Here is a 24924-nt window from a genome sequence, read left to right on the forward strand (position 1 = left end):
TGCTATTGACCTCTATAGGTTCTGAGTTTGGCTTTGCTATAAACACTCAGAGAATTTATAAACTTCAGATTAACTTATGCTATCATTAAGCTACAGGAAATTAAACACACAATTCATACTGAACCTTACAAAAGCAAGTTAGATGCTGAATCAACATTACCATTGCTTTCTTATTAAGCTCCACCTACTTTCTTCAATTTATAAAATGCAGGCTTGTGTTTATTCTGTATCTTAGCACACTGACTTCATAATTAATAGAGTATGAATAGATGGCTATTCACTGTAGCACAATGTTTGAACTAAATGTCAGAAAGCAAGTTCTGCTCAGAATATTCTGATTAATGTGTGACTCACATTTAACATTATTTTACACACAAGTGGGTTCATTAAGCCATATACGTTCTGCAATTTTGTGGAAAACAAATAAACAAAAACCCAAAAAAATCAACGAACAAACCAACCATTGTTTCATACAAATGGCTTCTCAGCATTGATAACAGTGAACAAATAACCTATAGAGCACATAAAGTGTACACCATGTAGAACAGGTATCACTGTTTTTCTGTAGCCTAAAGAATCAACAGAGAACCTCTTGGTGCTCCCTAAGGAATTACAGAACTTACATATTCATCGATGGGGTCTCCCACAGTGGGTGAATAAATGATTCTGTACTGCTGAACTGGCCCATCAGCATGGTCCCATTGAACAGAAAGGCTATTTGTGGTCTCATCGAACACTCTCACATTCCTTGGACCACTGCGAGGCACTGAAGAAATAAAATATGGAAGGCTGTATGAAGCATGATTCTTCCACTTCAGTGTCACCCTCAATGATTCAAATGCTGCCTTGAAACCAAAGCTAACAGCCCTCCCTGAAACCCCAAATAAAAACATACAGGTAAATTTAGTCAATGATACTATAGCAGTGCCCGAAGTTTTTGAACAGAAATAGGACCTTAATTGGAAGAACTGGAGCAGTACAGAAGGGAGACAATATCCGAGGGATGTATAAAGTAAGCATCTACATACATTCTGCTTCTCAGACTCTTGCAAACAGGTATAACTGCAGCCTGTCACAAATTTTAGATGAATATGGGGATTTAACAGAAAAAACACAAGTAGCAAAAGAGAGGTGACCTATTATTGCCATAGACAGCTCATTTACATGTCATTTCTAGAATGAATTTTAAAGATGTCAAGAGTAAGCTAATCAAGATCCCACAAGCTAAATTGTAACAAGGAAGTTTTGGTGTTTAGGCATTTCCAGCAAAAAACAAACATCTGGGGAGACTGACATAGACAATTATCATGTAAGACACAGAACATGAAGCACATTTTTTTCTGTTGACAGCAAATTCTATCCATCTTAATGTGCCTTTTTTTTTTTTCAAAAGACAAACTGCTGTTTGCCTATAATCACATTTTAAGTAACAGATTTTACACTCTTAAACATTCAAATTAACCTTACTTCACAAGTGAAAATTACACTGATTATGCAGGTACCATAGCTGCCAGACAACATAGCAAAAGCTCCCTTCCTGAAGGCCTTTAATTGCTTCAGCCATAACTCAAATGTATTGATCTCAGAGTTGCACTGATCAGCTTACACTATATATGATTGTAACCAATTTATAAATTCTTCACACATCAATTTTGACATATATTTCACAAAGCAACTACTGACTGACTCTTACATGTTCTCCCCTGTGCTTGGCTTGGATTTCCTTCTCCATCTGCATACAGAGCTACAACGTTTATTGAGTAAGCAGTGTCAGGAGTCAAGCGCTCCAGCATCACATCACGAGTGTTACCTGGTACCACAATCTAAAACAGAAACAAAAAGCACCTTTATAAAAAAGGCTTTGGTTTATACAATGTCATGTTAGAATTAACAATTTGAATGAAATATAGGCAAATTGAGAACATGACCATGCTGCACGTTTTCCAAGAAAAATAATACAGGTTTAAAATAACCAAATAATATTGATAAAAGTTCAAGAGTGGATGCAAAAATAAAAAAAAGATGAATCCCTAAGGAGCTCTCATTCTGCAAATGGAGTTGCTATCTATCTTCTACATTTTACGTGAAAATGGTTCAGAAAAAAAAAAACAAAACATGCAGGAACAGAAAACAAAAAAGTAAATTCTATCATGGTTTACTGACATACAAAGGACATTTTCGAACGGATACTAATAGACAGGTTCCCACTTATGTGTGAAGTAATATGCAGTTTCACTTTACAAATGCAAATGATTCATTAAAAATTCTTAGACTTCCTTACATAAACACATATACACCCATCTGTACATGTACAGTATGGGTGTATATTTTTTGTGAGTACATTCATAAGCTTAGCTCTAAAACTGCACCTATTTCTACACAAACCCAAAATCTCTTACTTCACAGCTGGAGGCCAAATTTTTACCTATATCCGCTGCTCACCAAGACCTACTTAAACACTAATGATTTGGGCTAAACAGATGATTTAGTGGTAAAATTACATAACATTGGCATCTGGAGTCACAATTAAATATTTCCTAATAAATATTTGTTGTTTTCTTCTCTCTTCTTAAGGTAAAAATAAATAAATATATAAATAAATAAATTATTTTAACTCATCTTTACCTGGTAGTGTTATTTCTTATTTATTTCACCAAATTAAACATTTAGTTACAGTGGACTAAATTCCTGTAGACAAAGTGTTTTCAGCAGGGACACTCCTGGGCAGACAGTTGGCCTGAGCTTATAATTATTGTTCTACACTCATCTGAGGAAGCAACATCCTGCACACACTTTTAAGGAATAATATAAAGAACAAAATTACTCACAGATTCTGATGGCCTTGGGCCAGACAGTGGAGCGTAATTAATTCTATATTGCTGTACTGGACCTGGAGCAGGTTCCCATCGGACATTCATGCTGTTTGGTGTGGGATTGTAAACTTGAATGTTTCTTGGTGTTCCTCTCTCCACTAGATCAAGGATAATTTAGATTAAGTTTTATAAACTTGCTTACTTAAGTTCTAGTTCTACTTGAATTTACAACAGTGCTCAAAGGAAGCAGAAAAAGGGCATCAGCCCAAGATAAACATATTACTTTTGTTTCTCCACATCCAAGAGTCTTGGTGATTAGCTTTTACAAACACTCCTGCCAGGTAGCAAAGTACATATGTTTATACTGTAAATTAAAGGTATGATCATAACACTTTGTAACCACATTGTTGATCAGAAAGCTATGAAAAGTAGCCATAAACTACACATTTTATGCCATGCTGACTTCAGGAGTGGAAGCTCCCTGGAATATTTTAAGTGCATCATATGAACATTACCATGGATTAACACCAATATTTTCCATTTGTTCACCAGTATTGCTACTGGCACTATAATTAAAATTTTACTATTTTACTAAAACTGTAAGTTTGCTGCACAACACAAGAGTTGAGCTTGCTTGACATAAATGGACTGAAAGCGTCTACTCAAATAAGCACAGAAAGTGAAGTAAGTTACAGAGCTGCAACCATACCCAAGCAGGTAAACAGTTTCTTGCATTTATGTTTAAGCTTTGAGGAAAAAAACCTGATGCAAAATCAATTTCTAATTATCTGAGCCACTCACACAAAAACTCCTTACATTTTCTTCAAAACGATGATTTTACTTACAAGTTCTTCCAGTATCAGAGACACGTCCACCGTCCCCTTCTGGAAAAACTGGAACCACAGTTACAGTGTAAGGTGTGTTGGGTTCAAGAGTCCTCAGAATGACATAGTTTGTGTTTCCTGGTACTGTGGTCTACAAATTTAAAGATAAAGGTAGAGTTATGACATTACATAAATATACAAAAAGTTTAAGTTTTTTGTATCTCACTTACTCCTCTACCACATCTCATTTCTAGACTGGACATGACAAAAATTTACAAACACTGAAGCTTGAAGTGATATGGTTCATGGTATCTTCTGGAATTACCTTTCAATAAAGTTCTGTCTTGGACATAACAAAAATGATTGTTAAGTCCTATGCTCTCCCACACAATCCCTGAAGAGCTATCTTCATTTTTGGGTCCTGATCCTGTTATATTAATAACAGAATCTCTTTAATGACTACTATTTAGCAGCTCAGAGGCATTAAAAGGTCACTTTCTAAATTAAAAAAAAAAAATAAACATTACACAAACACTAAAACTAATGACAAGAGGTAATGAGCAGCTCACGTTACAAAGTAAAACTCCACAGCATTTAAGAATATTTATCATTGGTAGCTCTCTAGATGTTATCAGGAGTGGCAATTCATGTACTCCTCATTTCACAGGCACATCCAATTGCACAGATACGCAAAACAAATACAAATAGGAAAGAATAATATTTTCACAGTCTGCAGCAAGGTTTCACATGTTCAAAATTGCTTTAGCTCTTTAGCAATTGTATAATTTTAGGAGATTAGAATAAAATACTCATGCAGATTTTTCTGCTTTCACATGTATCATCCCAGCTGACTGCCTACAGTCACATGACATCCTAGCAATAAAAATGGGTAGAGATGAGGTCTGCTAACTTTATAGCCTTTTGTACACCCTGAAGTCAGCTTTACATTCACATGCACTGCCCTAAGAATAAACAAACAAAAAAATTTGTGTGGTATTAAATCGTTGTGCTAAGAACTAATCAGTGAAGGTCTACTATAAAATCAAACATCTGTAATACATATGGAGTAACTGACTTTCATGAAGGTGCTCTGCATTTATTCTGAGGTAGCTATGAACAGAAAAAAAGCCAGTGCATACTCAACAAGTCCCACTTCACCCGGCAGCATTTCTCCACTAGCACCATGAGCTGCAATTTATCTGAGACAGTTAGTGAGATCCACATAAAGCCTTTACCATTTCTTCTGCACCTCCAGCTGTAGGTCCATAAAACACCTTATACTGACGAGGACTTCCTTCTGCATGATCCCATCGAATGTTCAGAGTACTAGTGGTTGGATCATAAATTACCAAGTTCTTCACAGTAGTGAGAGGTTCTGAAATAGATTAGCGAATTGTCAGAAACGTCAACCACATTCACCTGTGCTGTCAAAACACAGCTATGTAATGTATCATCAGGAAATTTAAAAAACAACAGTATTAATTGCTCATATTAAATATTTGTCTTCATTAATCAGAACACACCAGCCCCATCCAACAGCATAAGGAATGCTAAATGTAGTAAGAAAAACTTCTTTCTGAACACTATTTTATATTTATACAACAAATTCATTAGGAATGCTTGGTTCCTTCCTCACCAAACACATTCCTATATCTGACTTTGCATTGCAGGCTCAAAAGTAAGCTAAGTACAAATGAACTAAGAAATTTATAGTTAAATAATCAATTAACTAATTAAAAATAGTGAATTGGCTTTATGCCTGAAGTGCCTCTGGTAGCAAATCACTCAGTGCTTTCTACAGCATGATCAGAACAATGCTATCAGTGTAAAATTGTAGAGTCTCAAAGTGCATACTGTAAAGCTTCTGAACTGAAGGTGCTGACAGGAAATTAATAAGTTTATACTTAGCAATACACATATGAGAATTACCTGCCTTCAAATGCTTTAAAGATGTTTACCAAATTGTAGCATAAGACAATTAAACAGATTAAGATGAGGAATAAGTTCCACAGTAGCAGTAGGGTTTCTCTCAGCCCTAAAAGCTTGGTGCTCAGTCTAAGGTGGTTGTCCACGGTTTCTCTAAAGCCAGTAGACTGACAGGCCTTCTTACTTGAGATATTTGAAACACACCAAAGGACAGATGACAGCTACAGATGGGATGAATTTTGCCACAATATTTTTTGCCAGCCAATTTGAAATGTAATAAAACAATATTGTTTCATACCTAATAAGAAGATCCCATGAAGTTACTTACTGGTTCTGCCTCGTCCTGTCATTCGTCCCCCTTCCCCATCTGCATACATTGATGACACAGTAATAGCATATGGTGTGTCAGGCTGCAGCTTCTGTATCACCACACTGTTCTGCCGCCCTCCAACCATAGTCTGCAGTAAAACAAAAGAATTATCATTGCTTTATTCTTCCCCTTTTACACTTACTGTTATTGTGAAGAATGTAAGCATTTGATGCAAAGTGGGAAACACTATATCATATGCTGCATGCTCTTGTGACTGACACTGAGAGCAGACATTGAGCAATAATAATATTTAGTACATATTCACCTTAGCAAGTTCAGACAGTCCAGTGACACAAAGACAGTATTCTTTAAGACCTCCAAACTTACATATAACCAGACTATATCTCAACTGCTAGTTCTGTGCCAATAAAAAACTTTTAGAAAATCTATCTTAAATATTTCAGTGGGGACATTGCTATTGCCTACCTAGCAACTGCAGTTTAATCAAGTATCACAGTAACGAAAAAAGCAGACAATGAATTACACTCATATGACTGAGAATTATTTGCCGACAGACATTAAAATGTCATGAACTGAGCATGAGTGTTCTGTGTGTTCTCCTTAAAAAGAGGTGTCTTCTCTGACTTCCACTTCTGGACTTTATCCAGTTCTGAATAAAGTCTATTAATTCTACTCTCTGCACAAATTTCAACAGAGTGTTCATAATTCTTTTTTTCTCCAGTACCAGTAATTCATTACACATACTAGTTAACCTTACTACTGTTCCTTATTCTTCTAGTGATTTCTCATTAAACTTGCATTTAACTATTCAGTTCTTTCAACAATTCAACTACCTCAACTGAAATGCATGTTGTTCAGAAGAGAGTAAAAATGGATGTGAAACTGATTCTAAAGTAAACATTCCTAAATATGCTTCTGAACATGTGTGATCTCCAATTACAGGAACAAGCTAAATGAGTGTGGTTCTCATCTGAGACTGTTCCTCTGAGTCATTTGGCAGTAATCATAACAGCCTTCCACTGCAGAATAGGGCATTTTTAAGTAGCACACATTTCTGATAAACAGGCTGACTGAATTACTATTCTCAGGCTGTGTTCCGTAGGCCGCCAGTAGTCAACATAGCTCTTGCTGACAACGCTAGGAAAACTGTCTGATCATAAAGTACTGGCTATCCCTATCTCACAGTTGCTCAATCAAAAGACCCTAAAACACCTCAAACACTTCCCTAACACATGTTTTGCATAGATTCATTTTTGCAGCTGCTGCTTCTGGGTGGTTATTCTATCCCTAGTGTGGTCCACAGTACGTTCCATGACAAAATCCCTCTGGTAGCACATGAACCACACTATGAAAACAGCAGGAGACTCTGGACTATGGAAGTAGTCATGGCAGTTCATATTACTGATTCTTGTGATTACTATATATCTGTGACTTCTAGCCTTATGTGCTGATTAACTTGTTCCTCAACACTTTATTCTAGTTATATCTATAGATAATATGATTTTCAAGAAAACAGGCTGTATCCAAAGTTATTATTCCTCCATAAAAAGCATTCTATCTTGGATTTAAAATGGAGAAAGAAAACAGTTGGAATATATACGTATCCACTATAAATTTCAATCTTCATCTAAAAGGTGATTAATATCTACACTGTTGTACTTTGAAAATAAATTATTCTAACAGATTACTTTGCAGAACTATCGTTTGAGGTTGAGTAACTGTAGCATTTCAAAATTAGTTACCGACTGTTCAGGGCCATCCCCACTGATAGGTTGGTAAAGGATCCTGTATCTCTGCACTCGGCCACTAGCAGGATCCCACTTCACAGTCAAACTGTGTGACGTTGCATTGTACACCTGAAGGTTTCGTGGGCCACTCTTTGGGGCTGAGAAGCACAATAAGGAAAAGAATAAATATGTAATTCAAGCAAAAAGCAGGGACAAACACTTCATTCATACTTTTAAGACTGCATGAATGCCTCAGCAAGAGCAAAATGTATTAAGTACAAGACAACATAAACTGTAGTGTTTATAAAGTAATAAACGTGGTAACCTAGTGTTTAGTATTCTTCCAAAACCACAACAACATTTATTAAATGATCTCAGCTTTTCAATGTCAATATCCATTACAGTTTAGAGAGAGGTAATAATACCATACCTGGAAATTCAGATTCTTACCTTGTGTGGTGATAGGTATCAAAGGTACTAGAAAAAAAGGAGAAAGTTTTCAGAATTCTTGTATGTGTATGCCTTCCAATTAATAACTATGAATAACAACATGCAGAAACACTTCATTTACTTACATGTTCGTTCACTGCCAATGAGGTCATCACTTTCTGATTCATCAGGATAAATGGCAGTAACTGAGATATCATATAATGTATCTGGATTGAGATTTTCAAAGACCAAACTGTTGTCATCCCCATTTAAGATAGTCTTGTGGAGAAATATTAAAAAAAAAAAAAAAAAAAGTTAAAGAAACAAATAACACACCACCCCCCCAAACAAACTGAAACACACAGAGAGTGGGATATAACTGAGTCATTTTTTACACAGTAAAATCACTACAAGTGTTCTACACTTTCTTACTCAACTTCCATTGAGGTCAACAGGAGGGCTTGCAAGTTATAGGCTATTTATTAAATACATTCTGATTTTAAAAACATACCCTCTGAGAGACTGCCCACAAAATCTTACAATGGCTAATTTTAGTTACCTCATGTTTTTCTGATCTTCCATAGGGTCCCCAGGTTATTCTATATAGAGAGACATCTGGAGCTCCATGATCCCAAGTTCCTCTGAAACTATTTGTGGTTATATCTGTGATTCTGAGATTGGCGGGTGCTGGCACAGGCTCTATTACGAGAAAAGGAAAAGTATTTCAGAAAATGTAACTACAAAATAACCACAGTTGAACAACAGAAATACTCAGACAAAGAATTTAGATTATGCAGAAGTTTTATCTCTCAGTTACCATATTTCTAATGATCACAACAAAACCCTGTAGTATAACTCAACCCATCTACAATAAGCAAATTGTTCTTCATACGTTCACATAACTAGGTCATCACCTGATAAAACTGATGTAGCTCTACTGGCCTCAGTAGAGGACAAAAGTCTCATGCCTACTCACAACTGCAGTCCTAGCTCTTACATTTTGGAGTCATAAGGAGTTATTATAAACTCACACACACACAGGTCAAGCTCCCGCATGAGTTTTTTCCAGATCTTAAAATTCTTTATATAAGCCAACTAAGTCACGACTGAATTATGTCTCTTATTTAAAAAGAATTCATAGGGGTTAAACATAAGTTAAGGAAGCTAAATTTTACAGTCAATAGGAAGAAATGAGTAAATAGGTAAAACCAGAGACTTAAACAAAAAAAACTTCTTTTTTCTTACACACACAGTCACACAAACCCACAGCTATAGAAGAAAGGCTAGCACAAAGGCACATTTTTAACACCAAGCTACAAAATTAAAAACTGGGGGAGGAAAGGGAGAGAGAGAGCATCTGCATGTTTTATTCTCCCTTTTTCCATATCAGAGTGAGAGGCAGTGAAAAGGTAACATTGGTCATTTCTATTCTAGCTCTTCTAGTTAGCTGTCTTTTTAAATTATACTCCTAGATCAGGATGAGGGCTTTCCTGATAACAGCTTTCTCCCTTCAGTCTGTCACCTACGTTGCAGGGAGATTGGCTCTTAACATTTGTGCAACACCATTTTCTTGCCCCTATTTGTTGAGATTACTCGAATGATGTCTTTAAAAGTACAGACTCTGTCTAAAAGTACAGACTGGTTTAGCATTCCATGGTACAAAAAATCCTTTAGATCAGAAGCAAGATCATTTCTGTCTAATCCTCTACCATATGCTCCATCTTCCTACTCACTTTTGTAGATTCCTGCATAGACTTGCCAAACCTTTTCTCTGCCCTCATATTTTCTTACTAATTCTATCCCTACACTCCTCCTTCAGCCTCTGAACAGAAGTAATTTTGCTTCAGTTGCTGATCTGTCCCCTCTCTGCAGACTGCAGGCTCAGTGTTTTCTGCAGTAAGATCCTGAACTCATCTAAGATTCCCTGAGATTGTTATATTGTAAATAATGCTACAAATGCAGGTAAACTATTTGTCAGACAGATTACGGTTCCACCTAAACTCAGCAATATATTGCAACACACATAACTTAAATAGAACGTAAGGCAAAAATAACCACAAGAAGAATTAATAGGAAAACTTACGAGTGACAGCTTCTGCATTTATTGGTAGGGATTCCCCTTCATTATACACAGCAACAACTTTTATATTATACAGTGTTTGGGAGGAAAGGTCAGAGAGAGTAGTGCTGGTTTTCAGTCTGTCAATTTCCACCTAAGAATAAAAACAGTGACTTAAGAATTGTAAATTGCTCTATTTCTTACTCTGCATTTGTCAGAAATTCCTGTACTGAAAAACAGAAAAGTATTCAGCACTAAATTTTGGCGTTAACCCCTAAATTTACACGTGAATATTGAGTGCTACCTACTAACTCCCTTGCAAAGCATATTGTCTCAAATACTAGTACTACTTGTGGATCTTTCACTGCTTCATTCTTTTGGAAATGAGGATGCAAACTGCATCTCTAGAAAATTCCCATTCCCTTACAAAAGCACATTTAGTCCAACAAGAGCTAGCAGTGCAACTATGGAAAGCTTGCAGATACTCAAAGACATCTCTAACAGTGCTCACACATATTCAGACAGTGGGTGAAAGGGCTAATATACCTTTATTCCATAATACTGTCTTCCCAGTTGTAAGCTGTTCTTAGAGCTTGGCAAGATAACACTTAGGGAAATTTATCAAAGTACAGAAAAATTCTCCAGCTTGAGAACTTGTCCTCATCGAGGAGGAAAAAGAGGGGAGTACCCATTGAAATCTCTCTTGTGCTTATTCAGTATCCAGTTTACCCTTTACCTGACTGCAATCATCATGAACAGATATTCTTTATTCTCGATGTAGCTTATAATACTACTTTTGCCATTATCTTAGTAACCTAGCTCCTCAAAATATAACTGTCTTCTAGTACTTCCAAAAATGTTCCTGCCATTTACCTCCTTCACATCAGCTTCATCAGCTATTTTGTATCTTAGGACGTATTTTTGAACTTTCCCTGGGGCAGGATCCCAAAGGATATTCATGCTGCTGTGAGTAACATCCTGAATTGTTAAGCCTCTGGGTCCAGGTAAAGGTACTGTAAAAAGAATTAGTAAGTAAAAATGCTATTCAAGGCAGAGGTATATGTCTCCCACAGAAGGAAATAAATTCTTTTCATGCATTTCATTGAAATGGAGGCAATAGCTTTCTGGGAAGTTCATTGCTTTGGTCATGACATGAGCCCATTGTCCCAGCAATAAGCATAATAGGTATAAACTATGGTAGCTTCACCTTAGTAAATTATGAGAGCAATACTTTGAGAAGTATCAGTGATTAAGATCATAACTTTTGGTGACAACAGCCACTTTTTATGTATGGTTGAGGGTTTAACATTTTTTAAGAACATATGAACAACCAGACTGCATGCATCTAGGCCAGAACTATGCCTCTTAGAGTAGAAAATGTTTAAGGAAAAGTATAAAATAAGCCATGTTTAGATTAGTTTTTCTTGATATGACATGTTTTCTTATGAATTTTCTATACTTAAAAGAACATCTGAACTTGGAAATAAGGCTTTTAAGTTAATGCAAGTAAAACTGAGATCTTTAAAAATGCTATAACCTCAAGATTTGCAAGCCAAATTCCTTCAATATTCAAGGAGAAAACTCTTTTGTTCCTCTTTTAATAGTTGGTCCCTTTTAATTGAAATTGACTTGAAGATCTTTTAGAAATGTATGAGTATTAGAAAATGCATGAAACATGCAAAAGATGATCTTCTAAACAAAACAGAATACATAAAAACTGTTGCATGAAATAAAATCAAAATTAAATGTTGCTGAAGCATTAACAAAGCAAAAATCAAGATGCCCATACATGTCACTTCCTGGGTGGTGAGTGGGTCACTGGTCATATCACCAAACAATACATAAGCTGTCAAAGTGTACTCAGTATTTGGGATGAGATCTACCAGCTGCACCTCATTGACTGATGGCCCAACACGCATCTGCACATGAAAAGTAACACACCATGTTTAAAAACTGAAGAAAGCAATGGCAGAAATGCAAGCAATGATTTAACTGCACGGGAATTTTGTTTGTGAGTTTCACAGTATATTTACAGCTTCCTGACTGATGTCATTGTATACAATATCCCACTCAGTTCACTGTGCTTCAAGAAGTACATGCCAGTCTCTTGACTACAATGGTAGATCAAGAAAATCTATCAGGTTTTCTTAATTTATTTTTTTTTTGGTAGAGTACAGGAAGTAATGACAAATTCTCTCACCTCTTTTTCTGTGGTTGGGACTGTGGCATTCACAGGTTCATACGTTAACAAATAACCAGTAGCCCCATTGAGAGGTTCCCACCTTACTCGCATGGAAGTTGATCCAATGTCATAAACATTCAAGTTTCTAACTGAAGAGATTGGCACTGTCAAATAAAACATATATATTCATTTATTTCCTTCACTTTTTTCACTTTTCATATTCCGCATCACAGAAAGTACCACTAAAAATATTGCACATGGATATTAGGGTACTTTATGGGTAACAGAAGGTGATCTGCAAGTAGTGGTATTTTAAGTGGTGCTTAGTTTAAGAATGAGGTAATGGTCATCGTATTTTGAATGTGTCACAGGTTTGCTAAACACACAGTTAAAACTATCTTACAAGTCTACACTGGAACACTTGAATATTCTAAAAAGCAGTATTAACTCATATGAATGCTCTAATATGAAACAACATGACTGTTTTGGGATCTGCGACAGAATTCATAAAAATCATACTTTAAGGGTTTATGACAAGCCTCATACAAAACATTCAAAGAAGTAAAATGAACACAAAACAGTCAATATTCTTAAAGAGGCAGAAAAGTCACCCTATGTTGCATTCAGCATAAATATACCTAAATTCAATCATGTAGACAGCTAACAGAAACATGGCTAAGCTCTGTCTTGTAGAAGTGACATAATTATGTTTAATTGCCTTTTTGTTTATTTTATAAAATTAGAATGAATTTTAGAGTATTCTAGCAACTAGTAGCAGGAATTAATTATCTAGCATAAAAATGAAGGAGTACACATTTGTATATGATCAGATTTCATGTCTGCTGCTCTAATCATGTACAGTAGTGCTTTATGAGCCTGGAAAGAAGCTGGGACATATGTGTTTTACTACACTGCAGTTTCACTTTGCTAAAGTTTTCCAGCCAAGATCTGAACAACCAGTGTAACACAACACAATTTGGTCATTCAAATTAAAAATTTTGTTTCCTCTAAGAAGAAAGCCCACAGTTCTACTGGACAGGTCCCCAGATGCTAAGGTGGCTGTTAACATGTTATACAAGTTCCATTTCTAACTTACAAGTTGTTTCGCTGCCGATTAGAGGTTCACTGCTTTCATCTTCTACCACAGAAAACACGTTAACAACATATTTTGTTTCAGGTTTCAGATCTTTCAGAACTGTCGTGGTTTCCATCCTACTTACATAAAACTACATCAAAGAGAAGCAATGTTAACCACTGTACAACAAATGAACTTGTAATTTTATCTCTAAGATAAGAGAAAAAAAAAATCTTTGTGAAACTCTTCAGAAATCATTGGTATGGAGCTAAAAATAAGTATGGTCTTAATCTATGTATTTTGGCAGACAAACACTTGTTCTCAACAGAGCTGGATATAGCTAGCAGCACTCACTACGCATCCTACTTTCACACATGGTTTACACTTTTATATTACCCAGCAACATAAATAAAGTGCCAGGGATACATGTTACATCTTTGGAAAGAAGTTTTAAACCTCCAGGATAATCTAGATGGTTACAGCACATGGCATTAGCAACACCTTGCAGAACATAAAAGCCAGCAAACTGTAAAGTCATTGTGCAGTGGAATGACTGCTCCAACCTTAATCAAAGCCCAAATCCTGAGGTCATAATTTACTAAGACTAAATTCTTCCTGAGTCAAATCTGAGTTATGATTTAAAATCCACATCAGAGACTGGAAATTCAGAGTTAGGTACACAGAGGCACCTAACTTCATTCTTCTAAACACTCTTCTGTCTGGTTAAAGTGAGTGATGAGCAGTTCAGATTGCCTGAACCAGGGCTGCTGGTTACTGGCTCTCTGTATAGAGAAGTAATAACCACAAGATGAGTTTGATCCTGTGCATTAAACAGTTTGGAAGATATGCTTAGGCACAGATTCCAAGTACCATCATACAATATTAATCAAAGCACTAGCTTACTGTATCACTCACTGTCTTTTTTTTTTTTTCTACTAACAAGAAAATGTACTAAAATGACAGTAAGCCTACACATGAGTTTGCTCAGAAAATTTCTGTTACTGGCTTATTCAAACCAATATATGACAGTGGAATATGAATAGAAAGGAATTGCTAGAAATACCTGTCAACTGTTTTTAAGAAATACATCTTTCTCCTGAACTCATGATTTTAAAACAATCAAAGTAATCTTTATGCTCCCACTTTTTGTAAGTTTGAATATCATTTATCAGTCTTGATATTCTTGACCTTGGGATCCTTCTTTCATTTGCTGTTACACCATACACAGCACAAACTTCAGAATGTCACTACTGTATTGTGAAGGTCCAAGGTTATCATGGGCAATGTCAGAGATTAACATACAGTACTAACCCGCTGAGGGCTACCTCCAGAGGTAGGGTAATATTCAACTCTATATCTGTCAACACTCTCAGGAGGTGGGCTCCATCTCAGTCTGAAAGAACGAGGTGTCACTTCTGAAATAACTATGTTAGAGGGAGGTGGCAAATCACCTACAAGTGGAAGCAAATTTAAAAATTATTCATTTATCTTATATCATCAGGAATAAAAACATGAGGCAAAAAAAGTGCTTAGGGAAAAAAAACTCTTTAGGGACTTGCTTATGTTTCTGTATCCTCAGGAATTCTTAAAACAACTGCAAGAAGAGATAGCTCACCATCACATTCAAGAACAAATAAGCTCCCTATCACTCCTACTCCATTTTCAACACCAGTGTTTCACTGGAGAACCATCAACTAGCATTTCTGTTTTTCTATGCTTAGCTTTAATATTGGGTTGTCAGACATTAATACTAAAAAAGAGCAGGGCTGCTGAAATTTTCATTACTAGAGAAGTATCATCAAAGAACCTGACACAATGAGCAAAAAGGTGACACACTGAGAAACATACTTCCTGACTCTGGGAGAAAAGAAGGCACGTCCAGCCATGTCATGCTGTGTTAGGTATAATACAGTCATTGTTGAAATGAAAGAAAGAACCCCTGCAGGGTAGTCCAGGTGGTCTGCCTAACTTCCTCACACCAGCAGCTGAAAAAACAGCCCAAGGCTACACAGTGTTCCCAGTAAGTAATAAAAAGGAATTTGCAGTGCAAGCACATAAATGGAAAAAGGATGAATTAGACTGAAAAAGTGATGTACCTGGACCTTTCACACTATTACACAGATTTGTGGTTACATCATCAACAATGTTAGCCAGGAAGGAGAAATCTGCAACATTGTAAGCATGGATATCATCTGGATCCGTTGCAATCTGCTTCAGTTCATTTTCATCTGCATTTTTAATACCTTACAGAGAAGACATGAAAACAAAATTTGTTATAAATTGTGGCCATGAAGCATAATGCTATGAATGTAAGCCCCTAAACACATTCTTTGAATACCTTTTTAGGTACTTATGTATGTAGCCACTTCTCTGTGCATTTAGCAGATGGGCAGGAGGGGTCTGGTGCAGGCCACCTCTTCCTATAATACTTACCAATTGCATAAAGTTCCACCCCTTCATCTCTGAGTCTCCTTGAAGGGGTGACTACATCATCTTGTGATTTGCCATCAGTGATGAGAACACCGATTTTGCGAGCTCTGGGCCTTAAGCCTGCGTCTTGTTTGAAGTTGTTTTTTAAGATGAAATCCAAGGCCATTCCTAGCATGATACAAAGAATGTAGCCATCACTATAAATTATTTCCATATGCTAGTCATGGTAAAGGAGAGTATTTGGTCCTAGTGATTTCACTCTGACATCATCATTACACAATTTACTTCATTCTAATAGGACTTGGAATCTAGTTGCAACCTATCACCTAGACTTATCAGCAACCTATACTATTTCAGTCATGTCAGAGTCTCTAATCTCTTACTTTTTATGCATCACCCTCCTACCTGATCTCCTCTAGCCTCCCTTCTAGGTCCTCACCTTGTCTTCATCCCAACCCTGACATGGAACTTCCTTTTCTTCTTCTCATATGCTCAACATCAATCCAAGCTCTTCATCACCCAAGCTGTCCTCAATTACATTTCTCCAGACTTGCACTGAGCTTATATGTCTATGCTATGCCTGTTCTCTTCCAAACATACTGAACTGTAAGGCCGTTTCATCATGGACAAATTTGAACTCACTGGACAATACTAGGGTCATCTACTATAATTATTTTTGTTGGAGCTTAAGGAAAATCCTAGCAGTATGACATACCTGTTAGAGTATTGCCTCCTTTGTATGGTAAGTTGGCTACAGCCTCTAACAAAGCCTGTTTGGTTCGGTAAGCATTGAGATTCCATTCTGTTCTGGGATCTCCACTATACTGTGCAAGACCTGGTAAAAAAGCCATTATCACTCAGTTATGTGGCTGCGTAGCAGTTACACCTCATTTTCCCTCCAACATATGAGGACTTACCAATCTGTACTTTGTCAGGACCAATATCAAAAACTTCAACAATACGAGCAATGAAGTTCCTGATAGTTTTAAAATTTGGCCGTCCAATACTCCATGAGCCATCCACCAGCAGCACAATATCAGCTTCTGCTCTGGTTCTACATTCTAAACCTGCCATGTCAACCAGAAAAATATAACCTTAGCATGATAGCTTTCAACCAGAAAAATACAGGTTTAGCAAGATAACTTTCTTTCTTCATCCTTTTATATGACGTATGTCACGAGTTAGCTTCCGAAGTAGCTCTAGTTTTATTCACTGGCACTCTGTCAAGTATGACCTATTTGTGAATGTTATTCACACTAGTCACTGGTTCCATGGCAAAAGCTGTATAAATTTCTTCATGTATGTTTCCTTTTATAAATAAACCTTTGCAAATGTTAAGGCCAGTCCTCTTCTCTTTTGTCCTGCTATTATCTGTTTTGGTCATTAAAGATGGTTGATAACTTGATTTCAGAGGTTTTGTAAAAGGTTACTGAATTAACTACTGCTATGGCAGTGGCCATTATCACATTATCCAAATTTACAGTACTTTAGTCTTCATGGATAGCTAAACTTTCAACTATGCAATACACAATTTAATACCATATATTACAACCACTTTCAAATAAATAGCATTTCTGAATTTTCAGGGGAAAAAGACATGGTAATACAAGAGGTATAGAAGTTTGCATATACTGGAAAGAAAGAACACAAGTTAGGCAAGATACACAGACACGAACACAGGTCAAGAGATAGAGAGGGGACAAGAACAAACATTTATATAAAGCTGCAATGTTCTGAAAAGGTAGGAAGTTGTTCCAGATATCTTCAGTTTACAACTTACAGAATAAAATACACATCATATCATTTTCATCACAAGGAAAATCACAAAAATTTTATACAAAACAGAAAGAGACAATGATTTTATCCACAGTCATACACAAAAAAAAAAAAAAAAAAAATAATAATTCTTGCTCTCTCTCTTTTCCTGTAGATTGTGTTACCAGCTGCAAATTTTCTGGCTTCCTGCCATCAGAGCTTCTGGTCTTTATATGGAAGAAATCCCATCGAGAAAAATCAGCCACACTCATCACAGTTGAAAGATATTGTGATTTCATATATGTTCCACATAAGTGATCCAACACTGTAGACTCATGAATATAACTATTCCATGTACCTGGGGGTTAAAAGTATGATCCTCTTCTGCACAGAAAATATAGATCTAGTCTTTAGTCAGGACAATAAATTCAGTTAGGAGAAGGGTTTAAGCAAAACTATGTTAGTTCAAAAACTTGCATGCATAACTTTAATATAGAAGTTACAGTTAGTTTCATGTACAATATAAAAGTTAAACTATTTTGACTTTTATTTTAATTCCAACTACCATAGTTCCCCACATGGAAAATTCTAGCAAAGGCACCAGATCTAGAGTGATTTTTTTCCTCTATTAATAAATAATGTGCTATTACATTTACAGGCTCAGATATAAAATTCACTTTTCACATTAACCATGACTCAAATCCATGCATTAGTAAACATAATTAGCTTAAAGACTATATCACTGAAGACAGATATGATAGCTGTCATAATAAAAACTAACAAACCACTCTAGGTGCAATTACTTTTCTTCCAGATGTATTACAACTTTACTGTAATGTCACTGATGGCCTGTTATGTAGTTTTTCTCAATTTTACCCTCTTGTTTTAGACAGAACAGGACAGTAATTAAATAAAAAGTTCCTAAAAATTTTGTTAATAACATTACATGAGGTGTTTTTTACACAGCCCTGTGGAAATCAGGTATCAGAGAGGCTAAGCAAAAAGAACATAGAGGAAACTGTCAGACACATTTTTTCTTTACTTAACTTTGAAAGGCCTTTATAGTTAGGTTACTTCTCCTCACCAAGTTCTCTCTGATGGTTATGCAAACCTTGAAAGGGCAGAGAAGTCTTTATTTCTGCATGTATACTTGGCTATTGAGAAGCAAAGACCTGCTTCTTTATGCTTTTCGTGAAGGACAACTGAACCCTGAAACTCTCCTCAACCACTATTAATTGAGAGTATGGTGGGCACAACTATTAGTATGCAGAGGCCCATTAACCACTCCAAGACAGCTGCTATCAAAATTATGACTGGAAGATTTAGCTACACAGGGAAAAACTCTCAAACAGATACTGGGGATCACTCAGCAATTGTATTTCTGAACTAAACCTCCTCCTGCTATAGTAAAAAAAAAAAATCACAAACGAATTACTGATGGTTATCTTGAATATAAACTTAAATAATACACAATAATACTGGGATATTGCCAACTATCAGATCTTTGTTCATATCTTCTTAGTCTTATAGGAAGAGTCACCATATAAGGACAAGCAAACGCTAAATATCTGCTTAAAATTCCTTCTTCTACTCCTCTGAACACCCCTGCAGATGAGCCATGATCTCTGTTCAAGAATTTGACCTTATGTGATTTAACACAGATGTGTATGGCTTGAAAATGCAATGCAGATGGCTTTGAGTAATCAGCAAAACATGGATTGTCTGAGTTATCATCTCTGTAAGACCATCCAAAGGGTGCAAAGGACTAAAATCATGAACTAGTGGTCATTTTAGACCAGGGGTTATGTCATCAAGGTAGGGAGTACACTGAATCCTGTAAATAAATATTTATGTACATTAGAAATATGATAAAGAAATGCTGGTTAACTTCTGGTCTTTTTTTATCCAGAAGCCAAGACTGTGCTTTCTTCAATCATGTTTACCTCTAGATAAAAATGGCTCCGAAGTAGTATCTGAAAGGGTGGTCATCTCTTGTCCAACCAGGGGGCTGCTCTCTCCTCCTTCAAACATTCCGAAAACATTTACCTTATAGGTAGTTCCTGCCCTGCAACAGTTAGACAAATGTACCGTAACTAAAATGACTTGGCTAGCTAAACGCTGACACTTCACTTCTGAAATTCTCACAGAAAAAAATCGCCCATGGAAAAGAAGGTGCTAAAATGTAAAGCCCAAAGACTACCTTTTCCACAAAAGAGTGAAGTTTTGACAATATAAAAGCTGATTCTAGATACTATACTTAAATTCATAGCCTTCATCTTTCAAGTAATTTAAGACTTAAAGCTCAGGAGCGATGCATCAGGCAAAACAATCTGGAGCATAGATATGAAGGAGCTCCTGGACAAACTCAAATACAAAAAGGATGCCTACAGAGGGTGAAAATGGTAGCCTGGGAGGAATACAGAGAAATTTTCCTAGTAGCCAGGATCAGGTTAGGAAAGCTGAAGTCCTGATAGAATTACATCTGGCAAGAGACATTAAAGGCAACAAGGAAAGCTTCTATAGGTACATCAGTGATAAAAGAAAAAAATGCTAGGAAAAATGTCGGTGCTCTCCAGAAGGAAACAGGAGATCTGGTTACCAGGGACATGGAGAAGTCTGAGGTACTCAACTAAATTTTTGTCTGTCTTCACCAGTGCTCCAGCAACACTGCCCAAGTCACAGAAGGCAAAGGCAAGGACTAGGAGAATGAAGAACCGCCTGAGACCATCTAAGGAACTTAAAGGTGCACAAGTCCATGGGACCTGATAAGATGCTTTTGCAGGTCCCGAGGGAACAAGCAGATGAAGTGGCCAAGCCACTACTCATCATATTTGAGAAGTCATGGTAGGCCAGTAAAATTTCCACTGACTGGTAAAGGGGAAAAATAACCGCCATTTGAAAAAAAGTAAGACATGAAGAACTACAGGCCAGTCAGTGTCACCTCAGTGCCCAGCAAGATCACGGAGCAGATCCTCCTGGAAACAATGCTGTGGCACATGGAAAATTGTCGTGGTTTAAGCCCAGCCGGCAACTTGGAACCACGCAGCCGCTCGCTCACTCCCCCCCCTTTTCCTTCCTCCCCCCGCTCCCAGAGGGATGGGGAGGAGAATCGAAGGAATGTAACTCCCACGGGTTGAGATAACAGCTCTCCAGTAACTAAGGTATAATACAAACCACTACTGCTACCAATAGTAATGATAAGAGGAATAACAAGGGAAAAGGACACAACCGCTCACCACCCGCTGACTGATACCCAACCCGACCCGAGCAGTGATCTGGGCCTTCCGGGTAACTCCCCCCAGTTTCTATACTGGGCATGACGTGCTGTGGTATGGAATACCCCTTTGGTCAGTTTGAGTCAGGTGTCCTGTCTCTGCTTCCTCCTGGCTTCCCCTCCTCTCTGGCAAAGCATGAGACTGAGAAAGTCCTTGGTCAGAGTAAACATTACTTAGCAACAACTAAAAACATCGGTGTCATCAGCATTGTTCCCAGACGGAAAGTCAAAAACACAGCACTGCACCAGCTACTGAGAAGGAGAAAAAATGACTGCTGTAGCTGAATCCAGGACAAAAATAAAGAGGTGAATGGTGACAGCCAACATGGTTTCACTAAGGGCAAATCATGCCTGACAAATACGGTGGCCTTCTACAACTGGGTTACAGCATTGATGGATAAGAGAAAAGCAAGTGACATCATCTACCTGGACTTGTGCAAAGCATCTGGCACTGTCCCGCATGACATAGAATCATAGAATGGTTTGGGTTGGAAAGGACCTTAAGATCACCTAGTTCCAACCCCCCTGCCATGGGCAGGGACACCCTTGTCAGAGACAGCCTTGTCTCTAAACTGGAGAGGCATGGATCTGATGGATAGACCAGTCAATGGATAAGGAATTAGCTGGATGGTTGCACACAGAGAGTTGAAGTCAATGGCTCAATATCCAAGTGGAAACCAGTGATGAGTGGTGTTCCTCAAAGGTCAGTATGTGGACTGGCACTGTTTAACATCTTTGTCAGCAACATGAACAGTGGGATTGAGTGCACCCTCAGTAAGTTTTCTGACAACACCAGGCTGCATGGTGCAATTGATATACTGGAGGAAAGGGATGTCATCCAGAGGGACCTTGACAGGCTTGAGAGGTGTGCCTGTGTAAACCTCATGAAGTTCAACCAGGCCAAGTACAACATCCTGCACCTGGGTCAGGGCAATCCCAAGCACAGATACAGGCTGGGCAGAGACTGGACTGAGAGCAGCCCTGAAGAGAAAGACTTGGGAATGTTGTTTGACAGGTTCAACATAAGCCAGTAGTGTGCGTTTGCAGCCCAGAAAGCTGACTGTATTCTGGGTTGCATCAAAAGAAACATGACCAGCAGGTTGAGGAAGGTGATTTTCCCCCTCTGCTCTGCTCTTGTGAGACCCCACCTGGAGTACTGTATTCAGCTCTGGGGCTCCCAGCACCAGGAGGACATAGACTTTTTGGAGCAAGTCCAGAGGAGGGACACAAAGACGATCAGAGGGCTGAAGCACCTCTCCTATGAAGACAGGCTTAGAGAGTTGGTGGTGTTCTGCCTAGAGAAGTCCCTGGGGAGACCTTATAGAAGCCTTCCAGTACTTAAACAGGGGCTACAAGAAAGCTGGAGAGGGACTTTTTACAAGGGCATGTAGTGATAGGACAAGGGGGAATGGCTTTAAACTGAAAAAGGGTAGATTTATATTAGATACAAGGAAGAAACTCTTCACTCTGAGGGTGGTGAGGCACAGGCATAGGTTGCCCAGAGAAGCGGGGGCTGCCCCATCCGTGGCAGCGTCCAGGCCAGGTTGGATGGGGCTTTGAGCAACCTGCTCTAGTGGAAGGTGCCCCTGCCTATGGCAGAGGGCTTGGAACTACATGGTCTTTAAGGTCCCTTCCAACCCAAACCATTCTATAAAAAGAAGACTTTTAATGATCCAATTTCTAATATATTTAGTATATTTGCATAACAGATTTTGGCATGGTCTGAAGCCGATTTTATAAACCCAGGCCTGACTTACCTGAGAAAATGGATCAAGAACTAAACTAAGCTTTTTTTTTTTAACAAACATGAGGTAAGGATCTTTCGGGAGAAAACTTTAGAGATCCCAACTTTTTTCAGTATCACATTAGCTTTCTCCTATGCAAAATTCAGAATACAGGCTCTGCAGGAATTTTAGTTCCTGCAAGAACACAAGTGACATGAATGAATAATCTCAGAAAGAGCCCTGCCAGGTGCTTTTCAGACACTGCATAACAAGATCCTCATAGTTTATTGACAAAATTACTTTCTTTCTTACCTTTGCCAGGTGTTTCAATCTCAGACCATGATTAAACAAAACTCTAAGATAAAGTTATGAAAAAAAAAAAAGACATTGATTATTATCCATACCTGAGCTCCTCCAATACAACTGTGCTGTCATATGGCCCCACTATTAATTCTCCAAGACTCCTGTTGTCTTCTGTAGGGTGGAAAGTTACTTTGTACCCCTTCACTCGCCCTGGAGCTGGCTCCCATGTTACTCGGAAGCTTGACATAGTTGAATCAGAAGTTCTCAGATTTCGAGGTGGCTTAAAGGGTGAGGCTGCAAAGATGGGAAGAAAGGGTTTAAATCAGGTCTGCTTATAGAAAAAAACATCAAGTATGCTCTTATGTAATAATCCATATGAAAATCCACTACTAATGATGGTCCTAAACTCTTTGTATCTTTCATTTGACATAAAGACAAGCACCAAGAGGTGACAGGTGAGATTTACTTCACTTAATTTTAGCTATCTAACCAATAGGTATGTGAGCTAGGTTTGTTATTAAGGCTCCCTCTACAGTCAACAGACTGAGGGATAGACAGCAATTCAGCTCACCTATCTTAAACATCCATCTGATCTTCAATAAATGTTGAGAATAGGTGGACGAGCCACCATCAGTCTTTCTCTCTTATTAATTATGAAGCAATTAGATGACCAGTCTAAGTCAGCCCTCTCTTTTTTAAATGGCAGCAAGTAGGTGAGCCATATAAACCAAAAGAGAAATGGAAGCAGCTTCCTCTCAAACTAACACTGGAAATATCAGAGTTTACTGTAGGCAAAAGTCACATCCAGCCAGTACTCAGTTGCCAATACCACTTCTCAAGCTGCTTCTTCCTCAGAGCTCTGGGTCCCAGAGGTCAGAGTATGGAAAGAAAAAGGACCCTTTCATAGAAAAGGTCCTGCCAACAGTCCTCTCCCTTTACAGGCTCATGGCCTGGCACCTCAGTCAACTTCACCAACCACAGATACGACAGTATGTCAAAAAATTCTTCAAAGTGCAGACAAACAGCTTGAGGTTTTTAGGTCAAGAGCAGCTTCCTCTGAAGGCTAACAGCTACCCAGTGCAGGTTCAGTCCTCACAGACAAAGTGGTTAATAAGCCTGCTGAGAGCTTCTGAATCACTTTTGCTTTGTATAGATCTAAAGTGCAGTTGTAGAAAATACTGCAGCAGTGAAATCTCAAAGTTGCAAAATCGGAATTAGAGTAAACAGAAAGTCACCACTATCATTTTGGAGTGAAAAGGTGGAGGGAAAAATAAAAAAAGAGTTTGTCTTATCCTTTTGCCTATGTAATTGTCTAACTATAGCTGAAAGATCATAAATGTCCGCAGATCGTGAATTCCCCTGAGAAACCATAGATACACTCCCACTCACGAGGAAAAGTACAGCCTCTCTGTCTCATCTCCCATGATACTCCTCCCTGAATTATCATGACAGCGTCAACTAACAAGATCACTCAGGCTCCACTTTCTTCCAAAGTGTGATTACCACCACAACTATTTACACTGAAAGCACAGAGGCATATCCCATATCAAGATGAACAAAATATCAAAAGCAGCTGGATGACCTGAAATTTATCTGGTTGATTTGATCTGGATACCAAGAGAACATTTCCTTACAAAAATAAAGACCAGCATCAGACACATACTAAAGGCACAGCAGAAAATTAGTTTTGCTTTAACCACAAAAATTCCCTTACCAGGATTTAATAAATGTTTTAGAGTTTCATCTTCTGAGAGAAAAGAGCTTGTCCAGTAGACCATGGTCTCTGAGGTCAAGCTTCCAATTATGACTCTTCAAAATCATCTACTCCCTCTTTTTACTATCTCAGGTTTTCCACAAAAAATAAGGTGACCAAAGAAGACAAATCTAAGTAACAGGATGCTGGCCAGCTATTTAATCAACACCCACACCCAAAAAGCAAATTATGAAACAACTGACAACACTTTATTTAGTCTATATACTGTCTTCCAAACAAAACACCTTGTTTTGACTTCTAACAACAGGTTTTCAAAACGAGTCCAGTATTTTCAATGAGATTTTACACCATATTTACA

General features: G+C 37.7%; 1 protein-coding gene across 1 annotated transcript in view; it reads right to left on the reverse strand.

The window, feature by feature from the left end:
* Window positions 1–19567, reverse strand: part of COL12A1 (collagen, type XII, alpha 1) — a 59946-nt gene extending 40379 nt beyond the window's left edge. Inside the window, exons 1-21 of the mRNA XM_010010294.1 lie at window positions 19495–19567; window positions 16714–16863; window positions 16512–16631; window positions 15800–15964; window positions 15463–15609; window positions 14678–14817; window positions 13388–13517; window positions 12310–12455; window positions 11899–12028; window positions 10983–11122; window positions 10134–10263; window positions 8610–8749; window positions 8197–8329; window positions 8072–8098; window positions 7637–7779; window positions 5892–6021; window positions 4873–5012; window positions 3659–3788; window positions 2829–2971; window positions 1694–1823; window positions 624–766 (exon numbers count right to left, since the gene is read on the reverse strand). Of these exons, the coding sequence (XP_010008596.1) occupies window positions 624–766; window positions 1694–1823; window positions 2829–2971; window positions 3659–3788; window positions 4873–5012; window positions 5892–6021; window positions 7637–7779; window positions 8072–8098; window positions 8197–8329; window positions 8610–8749; window positions 10134–10263; window positions 10983–11122; window positions 11899–12028; window positions 12310–12455; window positions 13388–13517; window positions 14678–14817; window positions 15463–15609; window positions 15800–15964; window positions 16512–16631; window positions 16714–16863; window positions 19495–19540 (2703 nt within the window). The 5' untranslated portion in view covers window positions 19541–19567. The remainder of the gene's footprint in view (window positions 1–623; window positions 767–1693; window positions 1824–2828; window positions 2972–3658; window positions 3789–4872; window positions 5013–5891; window positions 6022–7636; window positions 7780–8071; window positions 8099–8196; window positions 8330–8609; window positions 8750–10133; window positions 10264–10982; window positions 11123–11898; window positions 12029–12309; window positions 12456–13387; window positions 13518–14677; window positions 14818–15462; window positions 15610–15799; window positions 15965–16511; window positions 16632–16713; window positions 16864–19494) is intronic.
* Window positions 19568–24924: the final 5357 nt, after the last annotated feature.

The sequence above is a fragment of the Nestor notabilis genome, unplaced genomic scaffold (genome assembly GCF_000696875.1).
Source record: "Nestor notabilis isolate BGI_N333 unplaced genomic scaffold, ASM69687v1 scaffold3570, whole genome shotgun sequence".
Lineage (NCBI taxonomy): Eukaryota > Metazoa > Chordata > Aves > Psittaciformes > Psittacidae > Nestor > Nestor notabilis.